The sequence below is a fragment of the Malaclemys terrapin genome, chromosome 10, assembly GCF_027887155.1.
Source record: "Malaclemys terrapin pileata isolate rMalTer1 chromosome 10, rMalTer1.hap1, whole genome shotgun sequence".
NCBI classification, from domain to species: Eukaryota; Metazoa; Chordata; order Testudines; family Emydidae; genus Malaclemys; species Malaclemys terrapin.
Genome location: NC_071514.1, coordinates 43,935,652 through 43,955,238, shown reverse-complemented (window position 1 = coordinate 43,955,238; position 19,587 = coordinate 43,935,652). Strand labels below are relative to the sequence as shown.

At 46.2% G+C, this 19,587-nt stretch overlaps 1 protein-coding gene across 2 annotated transcripts in view; it reads right to left on the bottom strand.

Annotated features, from left to right (window-relative positions):
• ARIH1 (ariadne RBR E3 ubiquitin protein ligase 1) overlaps positions 1–14,136 on the bottom strand; it is a 147,038-nt gene extending 132,902 nt beyond the window's left edge. Inside the window, exon 1 of one of the 2 annotated variants that reach the window (XM_054041243.1) lies at positions 13,611–14,136. In XM_054041243.1, the coding sequence (XP_053897218.1) occupies positions 13,611–13,979 (369 nt within the window). In that variant the 5' untranslated portion in view covers positions 13,980–14,136. The remainder of the gene's footprint in view (positions 1–13,610) is intronic. The other variant, XM_054041244.1, reaches the window with a different exon arrangement.
• Between the last annotated feature and the right edge of the window lie 5,451 nt (positions 14,137–19,587).

Below are 19,587 nucleotides of genomic sequence, written 5' to 3'. Positions count from 1 at the left end.
GGACCGTTTCATTTTAATTTTTGCAGTAGTCTCTTCCTACATTCCCCTGAATTAAGGGATGGGGCAGATCCAAATTTAAAATACTTGAGAGAGAATACACAAGTTATTTTGCCAGCTGGAATGTAGTTCTGCAGTTGCACAGTGAGTTTAGCCAACTGCTCACACATTTTTGTTGTGCATCAAAAGGCAAAACAACTGCAAGAGAGGGTTGTTTTTTTCGCCCACACACAGCTCTCCTTGCTCAGCAAGGAACCTTTTATTTCACCCAGCTTAGTCTGCTGGAGAAGTAAGAGCCTGGCTCCCTTACAGATCACTATCTGCTTCCAAGGCTTGAAGAAATAGATGAAGAATCCTGCAAACTACAGCCAGGCCTTCAAATTAACGTGCATCCCAATGACCAAATCAAAGTCACTGGTTAGTGCAGGTGCAGAAGGCTTCCTTTGACATGTCAATTTATGAAGTAGTTGGATCCCCACCATGCTTTGCACGGCTTCACATGCTGCTGTTGCCACCAGTCCCCTTCCTCCCCAATTTCTTCAGACTTGATACTTGTTGAGGGCAAAGGCATGCTTTTAAGATGTTTCTAACATTTAGAGTGGGCTAGCTCAGACCAAGAAATTAGAGATGGAGGTGAGCCAGCTAGGACAAAAAGGCTCCTCACTTGCATGCTGGATGCTTCACTCTAGCCTTCACATTCAAGCCACAGTTACCCCTAGTACAGAGTCTGGGGGAAAGTGGTCCAGAGTCTCACACTGCTCCCCAAGGTCTCCAGATAGTAAAGACTGAGTTAAAACATTTTCTTGATAAGAGTTTTTTTTGTTTAGGACAGATGCAAATGACCTTACTTGAAAAGTGGGGCGAGGGAACTCCACTGTTTCAGGATGAAACCACAGAGTACAGTAGGGGAACTCCAATAGGGCCAAGAGAAGCTAAGGAGCAGAATTCTTGTTAGGTGCTCCTTGTATAAAGCAGGTGATCTCTTTAGGTATTCCTAGACTGCTGTTAGGAACCAGTCACTTCCCCTGCTAGCAGTGGCTGCAAAATCCTCAACTGCTCCTCTACCCAATGGCAGCATTTGCATTCCTTGTCTCCCCCCAGAGCTGCTGAAAACTGGAGCCTGCCCCAGCTGCCAAGGAAAATGTGGGACTGCTGTGGCAGCTCCTGGCAGCAGGGAAAGGACACAGCTCTGGCATGGCTTTGCAGCAGCACTGCATGCCAGCAGCTCAGTTTGACTTCACACTTTTCCTAGAGATGTGCACCAGGATCGGGATGCTCCCTCACTCACAAGCTAGCCCTTTGGGAGGACTCCTCACTATAGACAGAGTCCCAATTCTCAACAGCCAGGAATCCTGCCTATCTGCTCCCTAGCACTGCCCGAAACAGTAGCACCAGTAGCCCCTGCCTTCAAAAGAGGCTGGCAAAAAGGTTAGTGTTTCCAAAAGTTACAATGATGTGCACGCTGATTCTGAAATAGTGGTCGAAGTTTTCACAAACAGGTGAAATTTCACAAATAGCCTAAAGCTAGGCTACTAAGGGTGGGATTTTCAAAAGGCTTAGGAGCACAGATCCCACTTAGATGCTTTTGAAAATCACAGCATTAGGCATGTAAATGTGGACTTAAATTGTTTTATAGCTGCAAGTTTAGACACTGGCCAAAGTTTTCTCTAGGTTCACTAACGCTGAGAAAGTGAAGGGCTTAGTGCAAATAGTTGCTTGAGCCATTGTATTCAGATAAGTTAATTCATTTTACTTGCATGCACAAAGTATTTTGAATACTAAGAATAAGTACTCTGAACTATGCCATGTAAATAAGATAGTGTTTGAAAGTCACCTGTCTGTATTCCAGATACGGGCATTTCAAATGCTAAGGAAACGACACTAACTCCAGAAAAACACAAACTATACTGGAATGAAGTTGACATGGGAAACAATCAAAAACATTACGGAACAGAGTGCACACGCAAAATGACTTTGCTCACAGTGCAAAAAAATTAAGTTGTGGCAGGTGAAGAAGCCAAATACTGATCAGAAAAACCTTTGGCTTCTCAATATTCTCAACCAAAAAAGCCCAAAATAGTGTTATGTTCAACGGCAAACTATTATGTTCATATCAGACTACAAAACAGAATTCAAATACTTCAAAAGCAGAGCCAGACACTTCCTCTTTATGACAATACTCTTCAACCAGCATCCCTATAAGCTTGGTAGAGGTTTTTGTTTGTTTTTGATACTCATCTACAGTCCTTCTGTGTATGTTTACAATCAATGAGATTGCAACTTTCTTGTAAACCCAGATACTACTGTATAACTACACTTAAAAAACCCAGCAACAGTCTGTATTTGCACATCCACAAGATGTAGAATTTTTGTGTTTTAAACTGTACCAGTCACTAAGTCACTTTTGCTAACAGAACAAGAAACTATATTCTGCATTAAGAGGCACAACCTAAACATAAAAACTTTCATACATAGGTTAACCCACTATTATTACAACACAAAGGTACAGGCGAAAGATTACAGAAAATTTCTCCAGCCTGTTCTAATGCATCTGACACCACTTTGCGTAGTCAGTTTCTCCTACTGAGATGGCGCTTTCACAAAGTAATGGGAAAGAGGAACACTTTTCAGAATAGGAAAGTGAAAGAGTACAACAGTTGGCAGGTGGATTTGAAGATGCAGTTTATGAAACTACTTTTAATCTGAGTTAATGGTGTCACTTCAGACAAATGCTGTAGTTTTCCAGGTATAACTTTAATATACCCAGAACTAGAGACTCACTGTCATATCAAAACTCAGTGCTTTGTATTACTAAACTTAACTTTGCACTCTATATAGCTCTGAGCAAGATGTGAAAAACATTCACAAGTGGGATGCACAGTGGCTGCCTTATATCGCCATACCATAAAATATGGTAAAGCACCAAGTTTACTTTTATTTCCTATAAGAAACTAAAATTCATACAGGATTAAAACCAAAAGCAAACTGATCCTCAGTTGTGGCAAGCTTCAAAACCTGAACTATGGTTTCATGCCTCTGAACAGGTAAGGTGATGTCCAAGACAACATATACTGCTCCAAGTTAAGAGTTCCATGAAAACTACAGTCTCAGTTGTAACTGTGCAGTGGCACACAGTGAGCCATTCATTTAGTAATACATTATAGCTTAGCATGTTAAGTTCTTTCATTTCAGCTGGTGAGAACTAGTAGGTGAGCCCTAGTTCATTTAAATGCCCTAGCTATATATTAACTAAATATGTTTCACCTATCCTTTTATTTTTTAAGTTGTGACTTTTGGTGCTCATGGAAGTGAACATTTAACACAGGGGCGGGCAAACTTTTTGGCCTGAGGGCTACATTGGGTTTCCGAAATTGTAGGAAGGACCGGTTAGGGGAGGTTGTGCCTCCCCAAACAGCCAGGCGTGGCCCAGCCCCCTATCAAACCCACCCTGCTTCTCACCCCCTGATGGCCCTCCCGGGACTCCTCCCCCATGCAACCCCTCTGTTCCATGTTCCCTGATGGCCTTCCCCCAGGACCCCTACCCCGTCCACCCCTCACTGTCCCGACCCCCCGCCTCTGACTGCCCCCCACCGCCCCATCCAAATCCTCCTCTCATTCCTGACTGCCCCCCCAGGACCTCTGCCCGCATTCAACCCCCCTGTTCTCTGCCCTCTGACTGCCCGGACCCCATCCACACCCCCGCCCCCTGACCACCACCCCGAACTCCCCTGCCCTCTATCCAACCCCCCCTGCTCCCTGCCCCCTTACCGCGCTGCCTGGAGCACTGGTAGCACTACAGCCGCGCCGCCCAGAGCACCAAGACAGGTAGCCATGCCGTCCGGCTGGACTCAGCCACACCACTGCGCAGCATAGACCACCGGGTCAGGCCACAGCTCTGTAGCTGCGCTGCCTGGCAAGAGCTCACCGCTCAGAGCATTGCGCCAGTGGCACAGTGAGTGAGGCTGCGGGGAGGGGGAACAGCGGGGGGGGCCAGGGTCTAGCCTCCCGGGCTAGGTGCTTAGGGGCCGGGCAGGAAGGTCCTGCGGGCCATAGTTTGCCCACCTCTGATTTGATAGGAGCTAGAGTAAGGCAATGTTTTCAGGCACCATGAAAGCATCTCCAACACATCTAGTGCTGACCTGTGTCAACCTCCTAGTACAGTCCTGGGCTTCTTATGTGAAGGCTGCCACAATCCCATTGATGGGTGGTGATTTTTGCAAGATGATACTAAGGGCAAGAATGAGACCAGCAAATTATTATTATTTATTTATTTTTTACAAACTCATGACCAGAGCTGGAATTTTAACTCACTGCTAGAGACAGAAGTCTAAGGCATTAACCAAATATACCACTTAGCTCTGAAGTTCAGGTTACTATGTAAACTTGTACAAATATAGTGGACTTGCCTAGCCTACTAAAGAAAAGAATTCAAAATATATATAGAATCATAGGACCACAGGGTTAGAAGGAACCACAAGGGTCATCAAGTCTAATCCCCTGCCAAAATGCAGGATCTGTTTTGTTTAAACCATCCTGTAAAAAATTAATCTTTAATTCCAAAGAACAGCTATTTTATGCAATGGAAAATGTCTGAAATTAACTGACAGCTGAGCCGATTGACCAATTTGTACAAACAAGTACCATATAATCATTTTTAAACCTGCACAATAATTACAAGAAGCAGATCTTACAGGAGAGCTTTGTCAGAATGAAAGCTGCCCTACTCCTGGGAAACAATGCATTCCTGCTATAATGAAACACCTTATAAACACCATATGACAGAAGCATGAAGGAATAAAGCATTTCCTTCTAGCATCACAATGCTTAGGACCCTAAACAGTATTTCATTAAAAGCCAAGTACTCACTGAGTAGACAGACTTCCAAGGTGTCACAATTTACCTCATACAGGCTACTAGGACAGATCACAACAAAATGCCTATTAGATTTAAAAGTGCCTATTCCTACAACATATTTCTACTTAGAATGCTAGCATCAGGCAGTTTTGAGTACTTAACATTTTCGAGAGTCCATCTCAGACATTAGGTAAGATTTTTAATACAAGCCAGTATGGTACCAGCATTTTCCGCAGCCATTGGCAAATCAATCCTACTGTGGGCAACACGTTTTGGCTGTGTTGCCAGCAATACTGAGTCTAGTCAACGTTGAGGATATTTCATAAATCCCATGGTCAGAAATCAGTACATTCTGTACTAACCAGAACATCTAAGGAAAACCATTGTTTACTAGTACCACTTTTTCCAAGCAACAATAAGTTCACACTTGCTACAAAAGAGCTCTATTTAACTACCAGAGAGCATTCTGGAGAATTTGCACGGCCCCATTTGTGCTGTTACTCTTGAAAAAGCTGTTCCTCAATACTTTTAACAAACACTGCATTGTAACTTAGGAGTGGCCTGGATATTTTTTGTCTCTGTGCGAAGGTTTTTAATCCAGTAAGGGTCTGACTCTCCCCCCACAGACATCAACAAGACTTGCTAATGTCAATGGAAGAAGGACTAGGCCCTAACTGAGGTACCAATTTTCAATACTATAAGCACTCAAATATACTATATTTCATCTGTTCAACTACTGAGAACCCAGTATGTTAAATTTAAGATATAGTGGTATTTTTGTACGAGGACTGGATCCTGCATGGTGCTGAGCATTTCGTTCCAATCCAGCAAAGCACTTAAGCACATGCTTAAAACTAAGCACATTCTTAAGCACTTCACTGAATCAGGGCCAAAATGCTCAACATCTTGCAGGACAGAGCACCAAACTACAAATTATGCAATTATGAAACCCTGCCAGACTCTCAACAGTTTTTCCCTTACATGTTGGTGGGTTCTTCATGAGTCTTGAGTAATATTTTTGCCATGTCAGCCACCTAGGATTTTTAGTCAAATATTCTTAATACCTTTACCCATTCCAAGACTGCAAAAGACTAGTTCCGCTACTGGCTACAGCACTACTGATATAATTCAGAGGCTCAAGTAAAACCTATTTACCAAGACGGGGAAAAGATTGAAGTCACACAAGCCTTTTGCTTGAAATGAAAAGAGAAGAAAGCTATAACGAACAAAACTAATTATCCACATTACCAACCATTCTACTGAGACTGCAAAATTAGTAGAAATATGGATCAAAAGATTAAAGCTTAACTTTCACAATTGTATTATTCACAGAAGACCAAAATCAAATGTGAATCCAAATAAATGGAGTCAAAGCTAGAAGTAGTGACCTGATACAGAAAAGCCTCAATACTAACATAGTTAGTGAACCATTTATTCAGGCATAATCCTATTAATAAAGATTTGACAGAAGAAACACTTGGCAAGACAGTCATTTGTATCAGAAGTGTTCCTTTTAACAAGAAAGCCTTGTCTGTTAGTGGATCAAATCTCAGACATCTCCCAGCATATGTATGTTCATTTAAAAATTAACCCAGTAAGTTACTCTGCAAAAGCCTTGGGGAAAATATGTAAGAAATCTGAATGCTTATTTTGATGATCAAAACACAAAGTGGTTTGCAAAGTGGTTCAGTGCTGTACACAATCAGATTCTGAGATAACATTCTGACCCATGGTTTCAAGATTGGTTAGCTGAAAAACTCATGCTGTTCCTGTCTGGAATTAAGTGACTTATTCACACATCTTCCCCTTGTGTTAGCTGCACTCCACAATAGTTCTTCCTCAAAAGAAGAGTGAGTTTTTAGTCAGATATTAGCAACATAAATGCTTAGTGCTATATGTAGCAAACATTACCAAGCATCTGCAATTCTGCTTATGTCTGTGCAAGCATGCAGATATAATAAATGTGGTGTTTTCAGCAGTTTAGAGTAATTTGATAGTATTTCCATTGGCTCTGTTGCACCCAGACTCTAGTGGTAAAAAAGAAGTTGCAGTCTGGAACTTCTGGAAGCAGTCATTTTCAGATTAAAAGGTCAAGAATTTGCAAATTGCTAAATCACTGACATTGGGCCAAGAATTTATATCATTTAACACAGGGGTCGGCAACGTTCGGCACGCGGCTCGCCAGGGTAAGCACCCTAGCGGGCCGGGCCAGTTTTATTTGCCTGCTGACGCAGCAGGTTCAGCCAATCGCGGCCCCCACTGGCTGTGGTTCGCCGTCCCGGGCCAATGGGGGTGGCGAGAAGCCGCGGCCAGCACATCGCTCGCCCGCACCGCTTCTCGCCGCCCGCATTGGCCCGGGACGGCGAACCGCGGCGAGTGGGGGCCGCGAGTGGCTGAACCTGCCGCGTCAGCAGGTAAATAAAACTGGCTTACCCTGGCGAGCCGCGTGCCGAACGTTGCCGACCCCTGATTTAACATAATCATCTCCACAATGGTCCTAGAATTGTATGGTCATTCTTGATGGGAGTTGAGGACGTGATGTTTTAATGTAATGTAAAATATCCAGCCTCAGAAAAAAGTGACAATCAGTTAGCATTTCAACAGCATGACAAATTCTATCATTAGGAAATTTGCAATTTAGTTTTCATAGATTCAAAGGCCAGAAGGAACCATTGTGATCATCTACTCCGACTTTCTGTCTAACAGGCCAGGGAATTTCCCCAAATTAATTCCCAGAGCTTTTCTTTTAGAAAGACATCCAATATTGATTTAAAAATTGTCACTGATGGAGAATCCAACATGATCCTTAGTAAATTGGTCCTTGGTAAACTACTCTTAATTTCCAGTCTGACTTTGTCTAGCTTCAACTTTCAGCCATTAGATCATGTTACACCTTTCTCTGCTAGAAGAGCCCATTATTAAACATTTGTTCCTTGTGGAGGTATTTATAGACTAACCTAGTCACCCTTTAATCCTCTTTGTAAATAGATTGAGCTCCTTGAGTCTATCACTATAAGGCATGTTTTCTAATCATTTAGTCATTCTCACAGCTCTTCTCTGAAGCCTCTCCAATTTATCAATATCCTTTATGAATTGTGGACACCAGTTCTGGACAGTATTCCCACAGCAGTCACACCAGTGCCAAATATAGAGGTAAAATAATCTGTCCACTACTACTTGAGAGTCCCCTGTGTATGCATCCAAGGATTGCATTAACCCTTTTGGCCACAGCATCATACTGGGAGCTCATGTTCAGCTGATTATACACACGAACCCCCAAATCTTTTCCAGAGTCACTGCTTCCCAGGATAAAGTCGCTCATCCTGTAAATATGAGCTACAGTTTGTGTTCCTAGATGCATGCATTTACATTCAGCCATATTAAAAACACTGTTTCCTTGCACCCAGTTTTCCAAGTAATCCAGATTGCTCTCAGTGACCTGTCCTCTTCATAATTTACCATTCCCCCAATTTGAGTCACCTGCAAATTTTATCAGCAATGATTCTGTTTTCTCAAATAAAAAATGTTAAATAGAGCAGGGCCAAGAATAGATCCCAGTGTGACCCCACTATAAACACACCTCCTCAATGATAATTCCCTGTTTACAATCACATTTTGAGACTTATCAGTTAGTTTGCTATACTTGTGCCCTAGAATTTTATTTAAATTAAGTTACAATTTCAGCATGGGCTCAGACCAAGTCAAATCCGATAAACTGTTCCCGTTTAAGACTTTCCTTATTATACTTTCTCGCAAATGTTTTAATATGGCCAAAGACCCATTGAACCTGCTAGCACATGGAAATTATACCAGCCAGATTCTGTGTTTTATCCATGTGTAGCTTTTCCAGCTTTAATTAGTATTTTTCCTTTGCTACAACTGCAAGTTTGCTCAGTCAAAAAATTCTAAAAAGTCAGTCTAACTTCTGCACCTAGATTCTGATCAGATACAGGTATATTCACTAACTCTGGTAGAACTGCCAGACAATGCTAAACTTTCCAGATATTGGGCAACTCTTCATCAAAAAAAAAAATCTCACTTTAATATGATACGAATTATCATCCATTACAAAATAACTGTAAACGTGATTTTATCCCAGGGGTGCGCAAACTATGGCCCGCGGGATTGCCAACCCCCTGCCCTGAGCCCCCTGCTGCACTCCTCCTGTGCCCCAACCCCCTGCCCTGAGCCCCCTCCCGCACTCCACACCCTCCCGCACCCCAACCCCCTGCCACAGCCCTACATTCATGGCCCTGCATGCATCTTCCCCACCCAGATGTGGCCCTCAGGCCAAAAAGTTTGCCCACCCGTTTTATCCACTGCTTGACATTGGACACTATCAGTAAGCTGAATGAAGATACAGAGAAGCCAAAACATCTAATACTGGATGGAACAAGTGGGACTGCAACCACGGATCTGCAGCAGAATCTGGACCAGTATTACTATGTGACCCTAAATAAGGTTTACTGAACCTAAAACAACTGCAGCAATCCTGGTTGAATGTCGCAGACGAGAATCCTGGAATCTTTTATCAGAAAGCAAACAGCAACAGAGGAGTAGAGAATAGCAATCACTGGACAATCAATTTAAAAAAAATAAAATAAAAAAGACTGACTGTGTATCTTTATAAATACCAAAGTAAGTTTATTTACCCATGAACAGATTTTAAATCCACTGGCATTCAAATCAACAACCCTCTTCTGATTCCCTCTAGTGCGTAAGCTGATTTTCGGTCAAAAGTTTACATGTTACTATTCTAGCCCAAGCACTGAACTCATGTGCATTAAACAAAAAGGTCTTGCAGACTTAGAGCTAATTCAGAGCCATAAAAATATATAACGGCAGTAAAATGGCTTAACTATGTACAAAAACATTGATCAAGTTGTTCTGGACTGGCAGACCATAATGCCTGTGTGCAGCCCCAATGAAATTAATGCTCTCTGCTACTACATGCTCCAAGATCTATTTTGGGGAAGTTCTATGGCTTGTGCTGTCCAGACTAGATGACCACAATGGTCCTTCTGGCCTCAGAATCTATGAATGTAATGAAGGATCAGGGTATCTTGCATGTATATGAGCGACGGGCTGGGGTTTTGTGTGCGTTGCTGTTGTTTTTTTTAAACTTTAAATAACTCTGGATGTCTTGTCTCGAGAGGCCCACTGCAGGAGTCTAGGTGACCACGCACACACAATTACTACTGCTCCAAGAGGCAATATTAAAAAAAAGAAAGATATGTACAAAAGACCACACCTTGACTTAGAAATTAATGAATGAGGCAGAGAAGCTGCTGAGTGGTTCACGTTCAAGTCTAGAAAAGCTCAATTTTCAATCTAGTCCTCAATGGCCCTTTAATACTCCTCTACACTTTACATACACACTTGGTACAACTCGCTGACTGCTGAGGAATGAATCAGGACTGATTTATATCACTTTGATTTAAATCACCAATTTTAATCACAATTTAAATCAGCAAGCAGGAAACTTTATTTAAACCATCAATTTTTATTTTGTTTTGCATTTCTACTTTATTTTCCTAAGGAAAAGTTGGTTCTCTTTGATTGGTACACCCACTAAAACATGTTGATTTGCAGCTAAATATATAGCCTTTATACTATATTTGGTACTTTTTGCCTAACCAGAAGATATAGTTTATCTATACACATTTATTTAAGCAGTTATATAACAAACATTTATTCAGATTCTTAATTTTCGCATTTATGATGTTAGAAAATGGTAAATGACATTTATTTAACTTTTTATATCAACACAGATTAACTTTTTACTTGTGATTTGTGTAACGATGCATTTGGATGGAACTTGGAATTCAATTAAAATGTGCAAGTAGTATTTTAAAACTGTTTTATTAGTTAAATAAAACTACCTTAAATACACTGCATACATAAGAAAAAAGTTGATAAAACATTATTTGTATTTAAAACAGATTTAAACTAAGAAAGTATTCTGTCGTTAGGGTATTTAACTGATGGTGACCAGAAACAATGTCCTTCAAGAGTTTAGAACGAGTAGATCTCTTCCTCACACCTCTTTTTTTTTTTTTTTTTTTTTTTTTACCCCAGAGATCAGAACACTAAAACAAGCTTTCCTGCTTTTTCAGCTCCCAATCGGCTTCTCAACTTTGAATAAACTAGTCATTAAACTGAACTAGTTGAACTAAAAATGAAGATAATATTCTCTCTGCAGCTGCAAAAGAGGCTACTACTGTCAAGAAGTGGCTTAGCACCACAACAAACTCAAGGTTCCAGACGCTTAGCCAGTGATTTCCCCATCAGTTCAGCAGTCTAACTTTCTTCAAAACTTCAGCAACAAATATGTACTGCTTATTTTTTTTATTTAAAAATTTTAAGAGATTATAGTAAGTTTGTCAATTTCAAATTTAATTGTAAATAGTTTAAAAATAAAGATGTATTTAAATACAAAAATCCAATAAAAATCATTCATCTATCCTAATCAGCACTGGAATGGCAGAGATACTACAGGACAGGATTTAGCTCTCTGAGTACAACTGTGCAACCTTTTCTCTGGTTCTAGAATAATAATGCTATCAATTCATGGTCACTGCTGTTCACCCACAAAGCCTCATCTACACAACTCATAATTAAACAGAAAAAGACTAAAGGAAAATTAGAAATTATAGTCAAAATAACTCTCCGATTTATAACATTCAATAGCCTTGCTCTTAAGCTTAATATGGGCCTTTGTAGGCTTGTGTAAAGCAAATTCATGTCATTGCTGTGAAGCAGTAAGGAAGCTGGTTCAGATGCAACAAAATGCATCAAGAGAGACTAAGTAGTGAGTCATCAGTATAAAAATATTGTCATATTGTCTGAAGGCAGTAGATGAAGCAGCTCTTTCAATTAAGAACAAAATTTTAACCATCACCAGAATTCCTACCATTTACTAATTTGTAATCAAAACCTTGGACACTGAATGCATCCAGCCCGCAAACTGAACTAGAGTAAGGCTAGTCTGGTTCAAATTGCCTATGTTTTTTAATTTTACATTAGTGATAGAGTGTTATATCTTAGGCAAAGAACCATGCTGAAAGTGGCCTAATAATTTAATGCAGCATAGTACAGTACCAACATAAGCATGATAGCTTAAGTTACCTTTATAACAGTTTTTCAGTTGTTAGCGTTCTGATGTAGAAGATTTTTACATAAGAGGTTTGGTTTGGAAGACTGTTTAATACATAGACCACTCCATTATATTAATTAATTTATTTTTTTTTAATTTCCTATAGCCAGACACCCAGAAAAAATAATTTGTCAGTGTCACATTCATTATTCACATTGTACATACTTACTAACTACATAACTTGTTAAATACACCCAGGAACAAGTGAGGGTGACAAACCTGGATATAAGGAAATAATTCTGTTGAGTATCAAATGTATCTCCATTGTATTGTATAAATTGAATAGTGACTCAAGCAGACAGAACAAGCATTTTGCAATGTTAGCCAAAGGTACGTATACTGGTCTATAAAGACCAAGTTCTTTGGATGGACCAAAAAAAAAAAAAATCTTAAAAATGTTTTAAGTAAAGATTCTTTTTCCATCTCCCCCACACCCACTAAACAAACAAACTGCCTTCAGTTTGCTCAACTCCAACACAGTTAATTGACCAGAGGGTATGTTTTTTTGTTTGGTGGTTGTTGGAGTTTTGTTTTGTTTTGTTTTTAAGAGGCAGTTATTGGCAGGCCTCACCCAGTCCTGAGATAAAGTAGTTACATCAAAAGAAACAATCCAAATTCACCAACAGGAGACCATGCATTTGAGGAAACCTGTCCTCCTAACCAAATTTTATTTTCTGACTTTAAGTGAGTAGAAGCAATCATGCTCTTGTTCCTCTCTGTGCATGTGCTACCATCCCCTCGTCAAATTAGACTACAGAGGTAAACAGCATATCATACTTAACTAAAATGGTAAACAGAAGTCAGAAGGAGATGGGAGAACCACATACTTTAGCTAAGTTTCAGAGTAACAGCCGTGTTAGTCTGTATCCGCAAAAAGAAGAACAGGAGTACTTGTGGCACCTTAGAGACTAACAAATTTATTAGAGCATAAGCTTTCGTGGACTACAGCCCATACTTTAGCTAATAAATTACTACACGTTTAGAACCAAGACAGATAGGTACCCAGGGGGAAAATGATCTCTTAACCCCCTTGATTAAGCCACTGCAAGCAACAAGTTTCCTGAGATGTCAAGTATGGAATGGTCGTTATACCAAGATATAGCTGAGTCCGAGGATGATTTTAGCCCCATTCCTCCACACCCCAAATTCCAACCTGAAGCTGAAATCCAAGGATGCGCAGGACACAAAGATCAGGTGATCCACAACAAGCTAGTTTGATAGTACAGACATTAGAGACAAAAGAGATTAGCTGTAGCAGAATATTTTTTCCCGGGGAGGGGGGGTCCCTGCCTCTGATGGGATTCAGACCTCTGTGCTGTTATCGTGAGTGAGAGAAAGGTGATCACCGCCCGCCTCGTTGATAATTCTGCAGAGAGATTGTTTAGCCTTTGGCAATCCCACCCACCTCGGAGAACATCCCCCAACCTGCCACTGCCACCCGCCCCGCATCCAGTGTCACCACCCCCAAAGAAGGCCCGCTGCTTTCACCCCCACCCCCCGAAACCGCCGCGCTCGCACCGCTCCCGGCTAGGGGGCGGAACCCCAGCAACCGATCCCTCAGGCCCGGCCTGGCCGCCTCCCGCCCGCCCGGCCCGGCCCGCACCTGGATGACCTCGTTGACCTCCCGGATACACTCCACCATGTGCTGCAGGATCTGCTCGGCCGTCAGCACCTCGTAGCGATAGTCCTCCTCCTGCTCGTGGCCGCCACCGCCCCCGCCGGGGCCCGGCCCGCCGCCCAGCCCGCTGCCGCCGCCGGGGCCCAGCCCGCCCGTCTCCCCGCACAGCAGCCCGTCGCGCTCGCCTCCTACGCCCAGCCCGGGCTCCACCAGCTCCACCTCGCCCAGGTCCAGGTTATCGTCGTCGGGCTCGTCGTCCTCGTCGTCGTCGTCCTCGTCCTCTTCGGCGCCACTGTCCTCGCTGCACTCCTCGTCCTCGTCGAACTCGTAATTGTAGCCCTCGTCCGAGTCCATGGCGAGGCGGCGGCCCGGGGCTGCCCGCGCCGACCCTGAGCCCTCCCCCCGCGCGGGCTCCTGGTTGCTCCTGCGCCGCGGCCTGCCTCTGCCCGCGGGACAACAACACACAGCGCCGCCGCCGCCGCTGAGCCAACAAAGGGACGCGGCGGACCCGCTCCGTCACCGCGCGCCGCGGCACGCACGCACGCACGCTTGGCGGGGCTCTGCCGTGCGCGCCGTTACATCGCGGCCGCCATCTTGAGTGAGGCCGGAGGAGGGTCTGGCCTTCCTCAGCGTTGCGACGGCCATCTTGGGCGTGGCAAAACGCTGGGTTTCGTTTCTGGTGCGGCTGTCATTTTGGGTGTTGTTGTGGCCATCTTGAGTGTGGCGAAAGGTCCCCTCGCTGGTTTCCTCACCGTTACGGACGCCATGTTGGATGTGGCGAAACCCTGCTAGGCCTCTCATTGTATCCGCCATGTTGAGTGTGGCAGCCCTTTTCTTTCTCCTCCCCCGTTGCTGCACTGTCAGTCTGTCGGTGAAGGTTCTAGGTAGGCAGTGTCCACTGTGGTAGCTAAGCAACTAAGTCACCATTGGACCCCTCTGTGTGGGTGTGGGGACCCAGTTCAGGCTGTGTGATCCCATATCTGGCACACACTGCCCAGCCCCACCAGCAGGGCACATGGCCACTTCACCGCAGCCTAGGGTGACCAGATGTCCCGACTTTATAGGGACAGTCCCGATTTTGGGGTCTTTTTCTTATATAGGCTCCTATTACCCCCCACCCCCTGTCCCGATTTTTCACACTTGCTGTCTGGTCACCCTACCGGGCAGCCCCATCCCATAGCATGTTGGGAGGGGTCAGCCTAGGGATGGTTAGTGATAGAGATGAGGAGGCAGTTCTATAGGGGGATGAGTAGAGGATTGACATAGGGAGGGGCGGGTGGGGAGTTGGCGTAGGGATGGGCGGGTGGGATTTGAGTTGCAAGGTTGGCGTAGGGGTGGGTGGGTGAATGGGATTTGGGGTAGTGGGTTGGTGTACAGGTAAGTGGATGGGATTTGGGGTGGGAGTTTGGCGTAGGGATGGGTGGATGGGATTTGGGGTGGGAGGTTGGTGTACAGGTAAGTGGATGAGATTTGGGGTGGGAGGTTGGCATGTGGATGGGATTTGGGGTATGAGGTTGGCATAGGGATGAGTGGATGGGATTTGGGGTAGAAGGTTAGCGTAGGGATGTGTGGATGGGATTTGGGGTGACAGGCTGGCATAGGGATGGGGGGATGGGATTTGCAGTAGGGAGTTGGCGTAGGAATGAGTGGATGGGATTTGAGGTAGGGGGTTGGCATAGGGATGGGTGGATGGGATTTACAGTAGGAGGTTGGTGTAGGGATGAGCGGATGGGATTTGGGGTTGGCGTAGGGATGGGTGGATGGGATTTGGGGTCGGAGGTTGGCATAGGGATGGGTCGATGGGATTTGGGGTAGGAGGTTGGCGTAGGGATGGGTGGATGGGATTCGCGATAGGGGGCTGGCATAGTGATGAGTTGATGGGATTTGGGGTTGGCATAGGGACGGGTGGATGGGATTTGGGGTAGAGGGTTGGTTTAGGGACGAGTGGATGGGACTTGTGGTTAGCATAGGGATGGGTGGATGGGATATTGGGTTGGGAGTTGTTATAAGGATGGGTACAGACTTAAAGTAGGGATGGGTGGGGATTAGCACTGGCATCATTTGGAGTAGGGATGGTGTAATTTGGGGTAGGAATGGGTGGATTGTATTTGCAATATTGGCTCAGTTTATAGCGAAATTCATGCTTTTCAGAAATACCAGCAGCCCATAGGTATGAATCGCAATCCCATTTCTAACTGGAGAAGGTACTGAAAAAATGTGATGTGTGGTCTTTGTGCTGATTTTTCAGTGCAGCAGGGAAATGGCGTCAATTTAAGTAAATCAGTGACTACAATCTATCAGACTGCTTTGCTGCCCATTGACTGCTGGGGTTCCAAATATCTTTAAAAACCAAACATATGTTAAAATAAAGGCCTTTAATGTATATTTGCATAGTAATCTCATGTTGGTAGAGCAAATGCCTATAATACTGGATCAGTTTTGATTAAATAGAAATGACAGGTAATATATGAGTTGAAAGTAAAAGTATTAATGAAATAAAATCAGGGCTACCATAAATCCTTTGAAAATATTTCTCAAGGCAAAACTTCCTGCGGGGGCATGTTACATACATTTGACAACATTCCATCTCTGTGTAATATAGGAGGAGGAGATGGAGGGGTGCCATAAATATGATATGGAATTAGAGAACCACCATGTTTTTCTGCTTCACACCCTGGCTTCTGCTTGCCTAAAGGCCCAATCCTACAAACACTTACTCACATGCTTTACTCTGTGTGTGAGCAGCCCCTTTGATTTCAGCAGCACTACTCCTGTATATAAAGTTAAGCATGTGCATGTTTGTAGGATTGGGATTAAGATAGGAAATTCCATTCACTCCTATCAGCATCTTTTATTTGCAAAAATAGGTGCCTAGAAGCCCTAGTCATGGACCAGGACCCCATCACGCTAGGTGCTGTACAAACATAGAAAAGTTAGTCCCTGTCTCAAGGGGCTTACAGTCTAAGTGTATTCCTCAATTTCACAATGAGTGTATTGCTCATTTTGGACCCCACTTTACTGCCATCCCACAAACGAACCCGCTGTTGCTGTATCTTTACTATTGAAATGACAGGGACTATCGCAATCTTTACTATTGCAAAAGCTCTGGCACTGGCCACGGCAGGAGACAGAATACTGGGCTAGATGCAGGGCTGGCTCCAGGCACCAGCCCACCAAGCATGTGCTTGGGGTGGCGCCTGGAGGGGAGCGGGGTGCGGTGGGGCGCTCCGGCCCGAGAGCGGGGCCGCGACTGGGCTCGCTGCCCTCCCCGCGGCGCTCCGGCTGCCGGGGAGAGCGGAGCCGCAGCGGGCTCACCGCCCTCCCCGCAGCGCTCCAGCCGGTCAGGGAGAGCGGGGCCCCGGCTGGGCTTGCCGCCCTCCCCCCGGCGCTCTGGCCACCGGGGGTTCGCCGCCCTCCCCCCGGCGCTCCGGCCGGTCGGGGATTGCGGGCCCGCAGCCTGGCTCAGCACCCTCCCCTGCCACTCTGGGGGGGGAGGCCGGGGGGCTTTTTTGCCTAGGGCAGCAAAAAAGCCAGAGCCGGCCTTGGCTAGATGGCCCATTGGTCTGACCCATATTTATGTCTGGTATCATGGCAGTTTGAGATTAAGGGTCTAGAAAACTTCATGAGGGTTAGAGAAATAAATCCTGCGTTGTTCCAAGGTGGCATCTCCTCTGCTGCATGCTGGGCCCTGCTGCTGGGCCTCTGTCAGGGTTAAAGACTGTGTTGCAGCGCCCACAAATTAAATCACTACAGATGCAGCCCTGTAGCTAAACAGTGCACGTTTCACCCATGGAAATCCCTCTAACTGGCTGCTTTCCCCACAGCCCTGCCTCCTGGAGAAAAGCAGCCCATTGGGGCTGCTGCAGGAGGCAGACTGAGCTCTCCTCCCCTTCCCCACCCTCTGGAGTGGACACTGTTCTCACAGGAGGGGTGGGGAAGAGCAGAAAGAACATAGCAGCTCAGGGCAGCTCTACCCTTTGCTAGGGTTACCATTCGTCCGGATTTACCCGGACATGTCCTCCTTTTCGCGCTAAAAATAGCGTCCGGGGGGAATTTGTAAAGCACTCACAATGTCCGGGATTTCCCCCTCCCCCGGCAGAGCGAGCGGCTGGGAGGGCTGCAGAAAAATCCCGGGCTGGACTCCTGAGCAGCTGTAGAGGAGCCGGAGCCGCCCTGCATTCTGAGTTGGCCTCTCCTGCAACCCGGTCCGGCAGCACTGTGCAGGGCCAGGGACCGGGTTTTGTTGTGCACGGCCAGGGACTGGGTTTTGTTGTGCTGGGAAGCGCAGCCACGTGTCCGGCTCGGCTCGCACAGAGCCCAACACCCTGTTCTGAGCAGCAGGGTAAGGGGGACCGGGGGCAGGAAGGTTCTGGAGGGGGCAGTCAAGAAACGGGGGGGGGGGCTTTTGGGGGGGGGTGGAGAAAGTTTTGGGCAGTCAGGGTACAGGTAGGGGGTAGGGTCCTGGGGGGCAGTTGGGGGGGGTCTTAGGAGGGGGCAGTTAGGGGACAAGGAACAGGGAGGCTTAGGGGTGGGGTTCTGGAGGGCAGTTAGGAGCAGGGGTCCCAGGAAGGGGCAGTCAGGGGACAAGGAGCAGGGGGGTGGGGAGCTGGGAGTTCTGGGGGGGGGGGGCTGTCAGGGGGCAGGAGTGGGGAGAGGGATCGGAGCAGTCAGGGGACAGGGAGCAGAGAGGTTTAGATGGGTTGGGAGTTCTGGGGAGGGGCTGTCAGGGGGCAGGAGTGGGGAGAGGGATCGGAGCAGTCAGGGGACAGGGAGCAGAGAGGTTTAGATGGGTTGGGAGTTCTGGGGGGGCTGTCAAGGGGGCAGGAGTGGGGAGAGGGATCGGAGCAGTCAGGGGACAGGGAGCAGAGAGGTTTAGATGGGTTGGGAGTTCTGGGGGGGGCTGTCAGGGGGCAGGAGTGCGGAGAGGGATCGGAGCAGTCAGGGGACAGGGAGCAGAGGGGTTTAGATGGGTTGGGAGTTCGGGGGGGGGCTGTCAGGGGGTGGGGAGTGGTTGGATGGGGCGTGGGAGTCCCAGGGGTCTGTCTGGGGGTGGGGGTGTGGATAAGGGTTGGGGCAGTCAGGGGACAAGAGGCAGGGAGGCTTAGATAGGGAGTGGAGTCCTGGGGGGCAGTTAGGGGCAGGGGTCCCAGGAGGGGGCAGTCAGGGGACAAGGAACGGGGGGAGGGTTGGGGGTTCTGGGGGGGCGGGAAGTGGGAGGGGCAGGGGCGGGGCTAGGGCGGGGCTCCTCCCGTCCTCTTTTTTGCTTGCTGAAATATGGTAACCCTACCTTTGCCCTCCCCTCTGCTCCTCACTGCTCTCCTCTGCCACCTTGCCTGGGAATGAGGAGAGGGGACCCACTGCAGCCCCCCTGCCAGGGAGAGGGCGACGGTGAGCCCCAGGAGCTGCAGGAAGAGCTGGGGGACAGGCAGGTGATTTCATATCTCTAGATAATGACAGACCCACCCACTTTTTTCAGGGTACTGTAAGCACCGGTCTCTGTCTGTCACAGCTGGTGGGCTAGTGTCAGACCACTGGACAGTGGCTGTCTGAATGTTAAGGTTGTGGATCTCTAGTCTGGGAGTGTGTACTATACTTATTCCTACCACCTTCTTGGGCCTCGCAAAAGACTCAGCTTGGGTTAGTAACAGTCTGCACCCTGGCCCAGAGGACAGAATGCTACCAACTCAGCCAGCCAGCCAGCTGTCCTGTGCTGTTACTCACCGCAGATCCAGTCGGACTGTGCAGTTCAGTCAAGCATCCAGCCTCTCCTCCTCCGGCTTCATGGGGCTGATTCTCCATAGCCTTGGGGCAGTGTTTTCCCCAGGAATTGAAATTTGGGTGTGGGGGGGTAAATATACTAGGGCGGGTGAGGGCCAAAGAGGGGTGAGACTGTGAGTATGACAGAGGACGGTATGGCACCATAGTAAAAACTGAAAAATGTTTCACAACCATTTTATTAGAT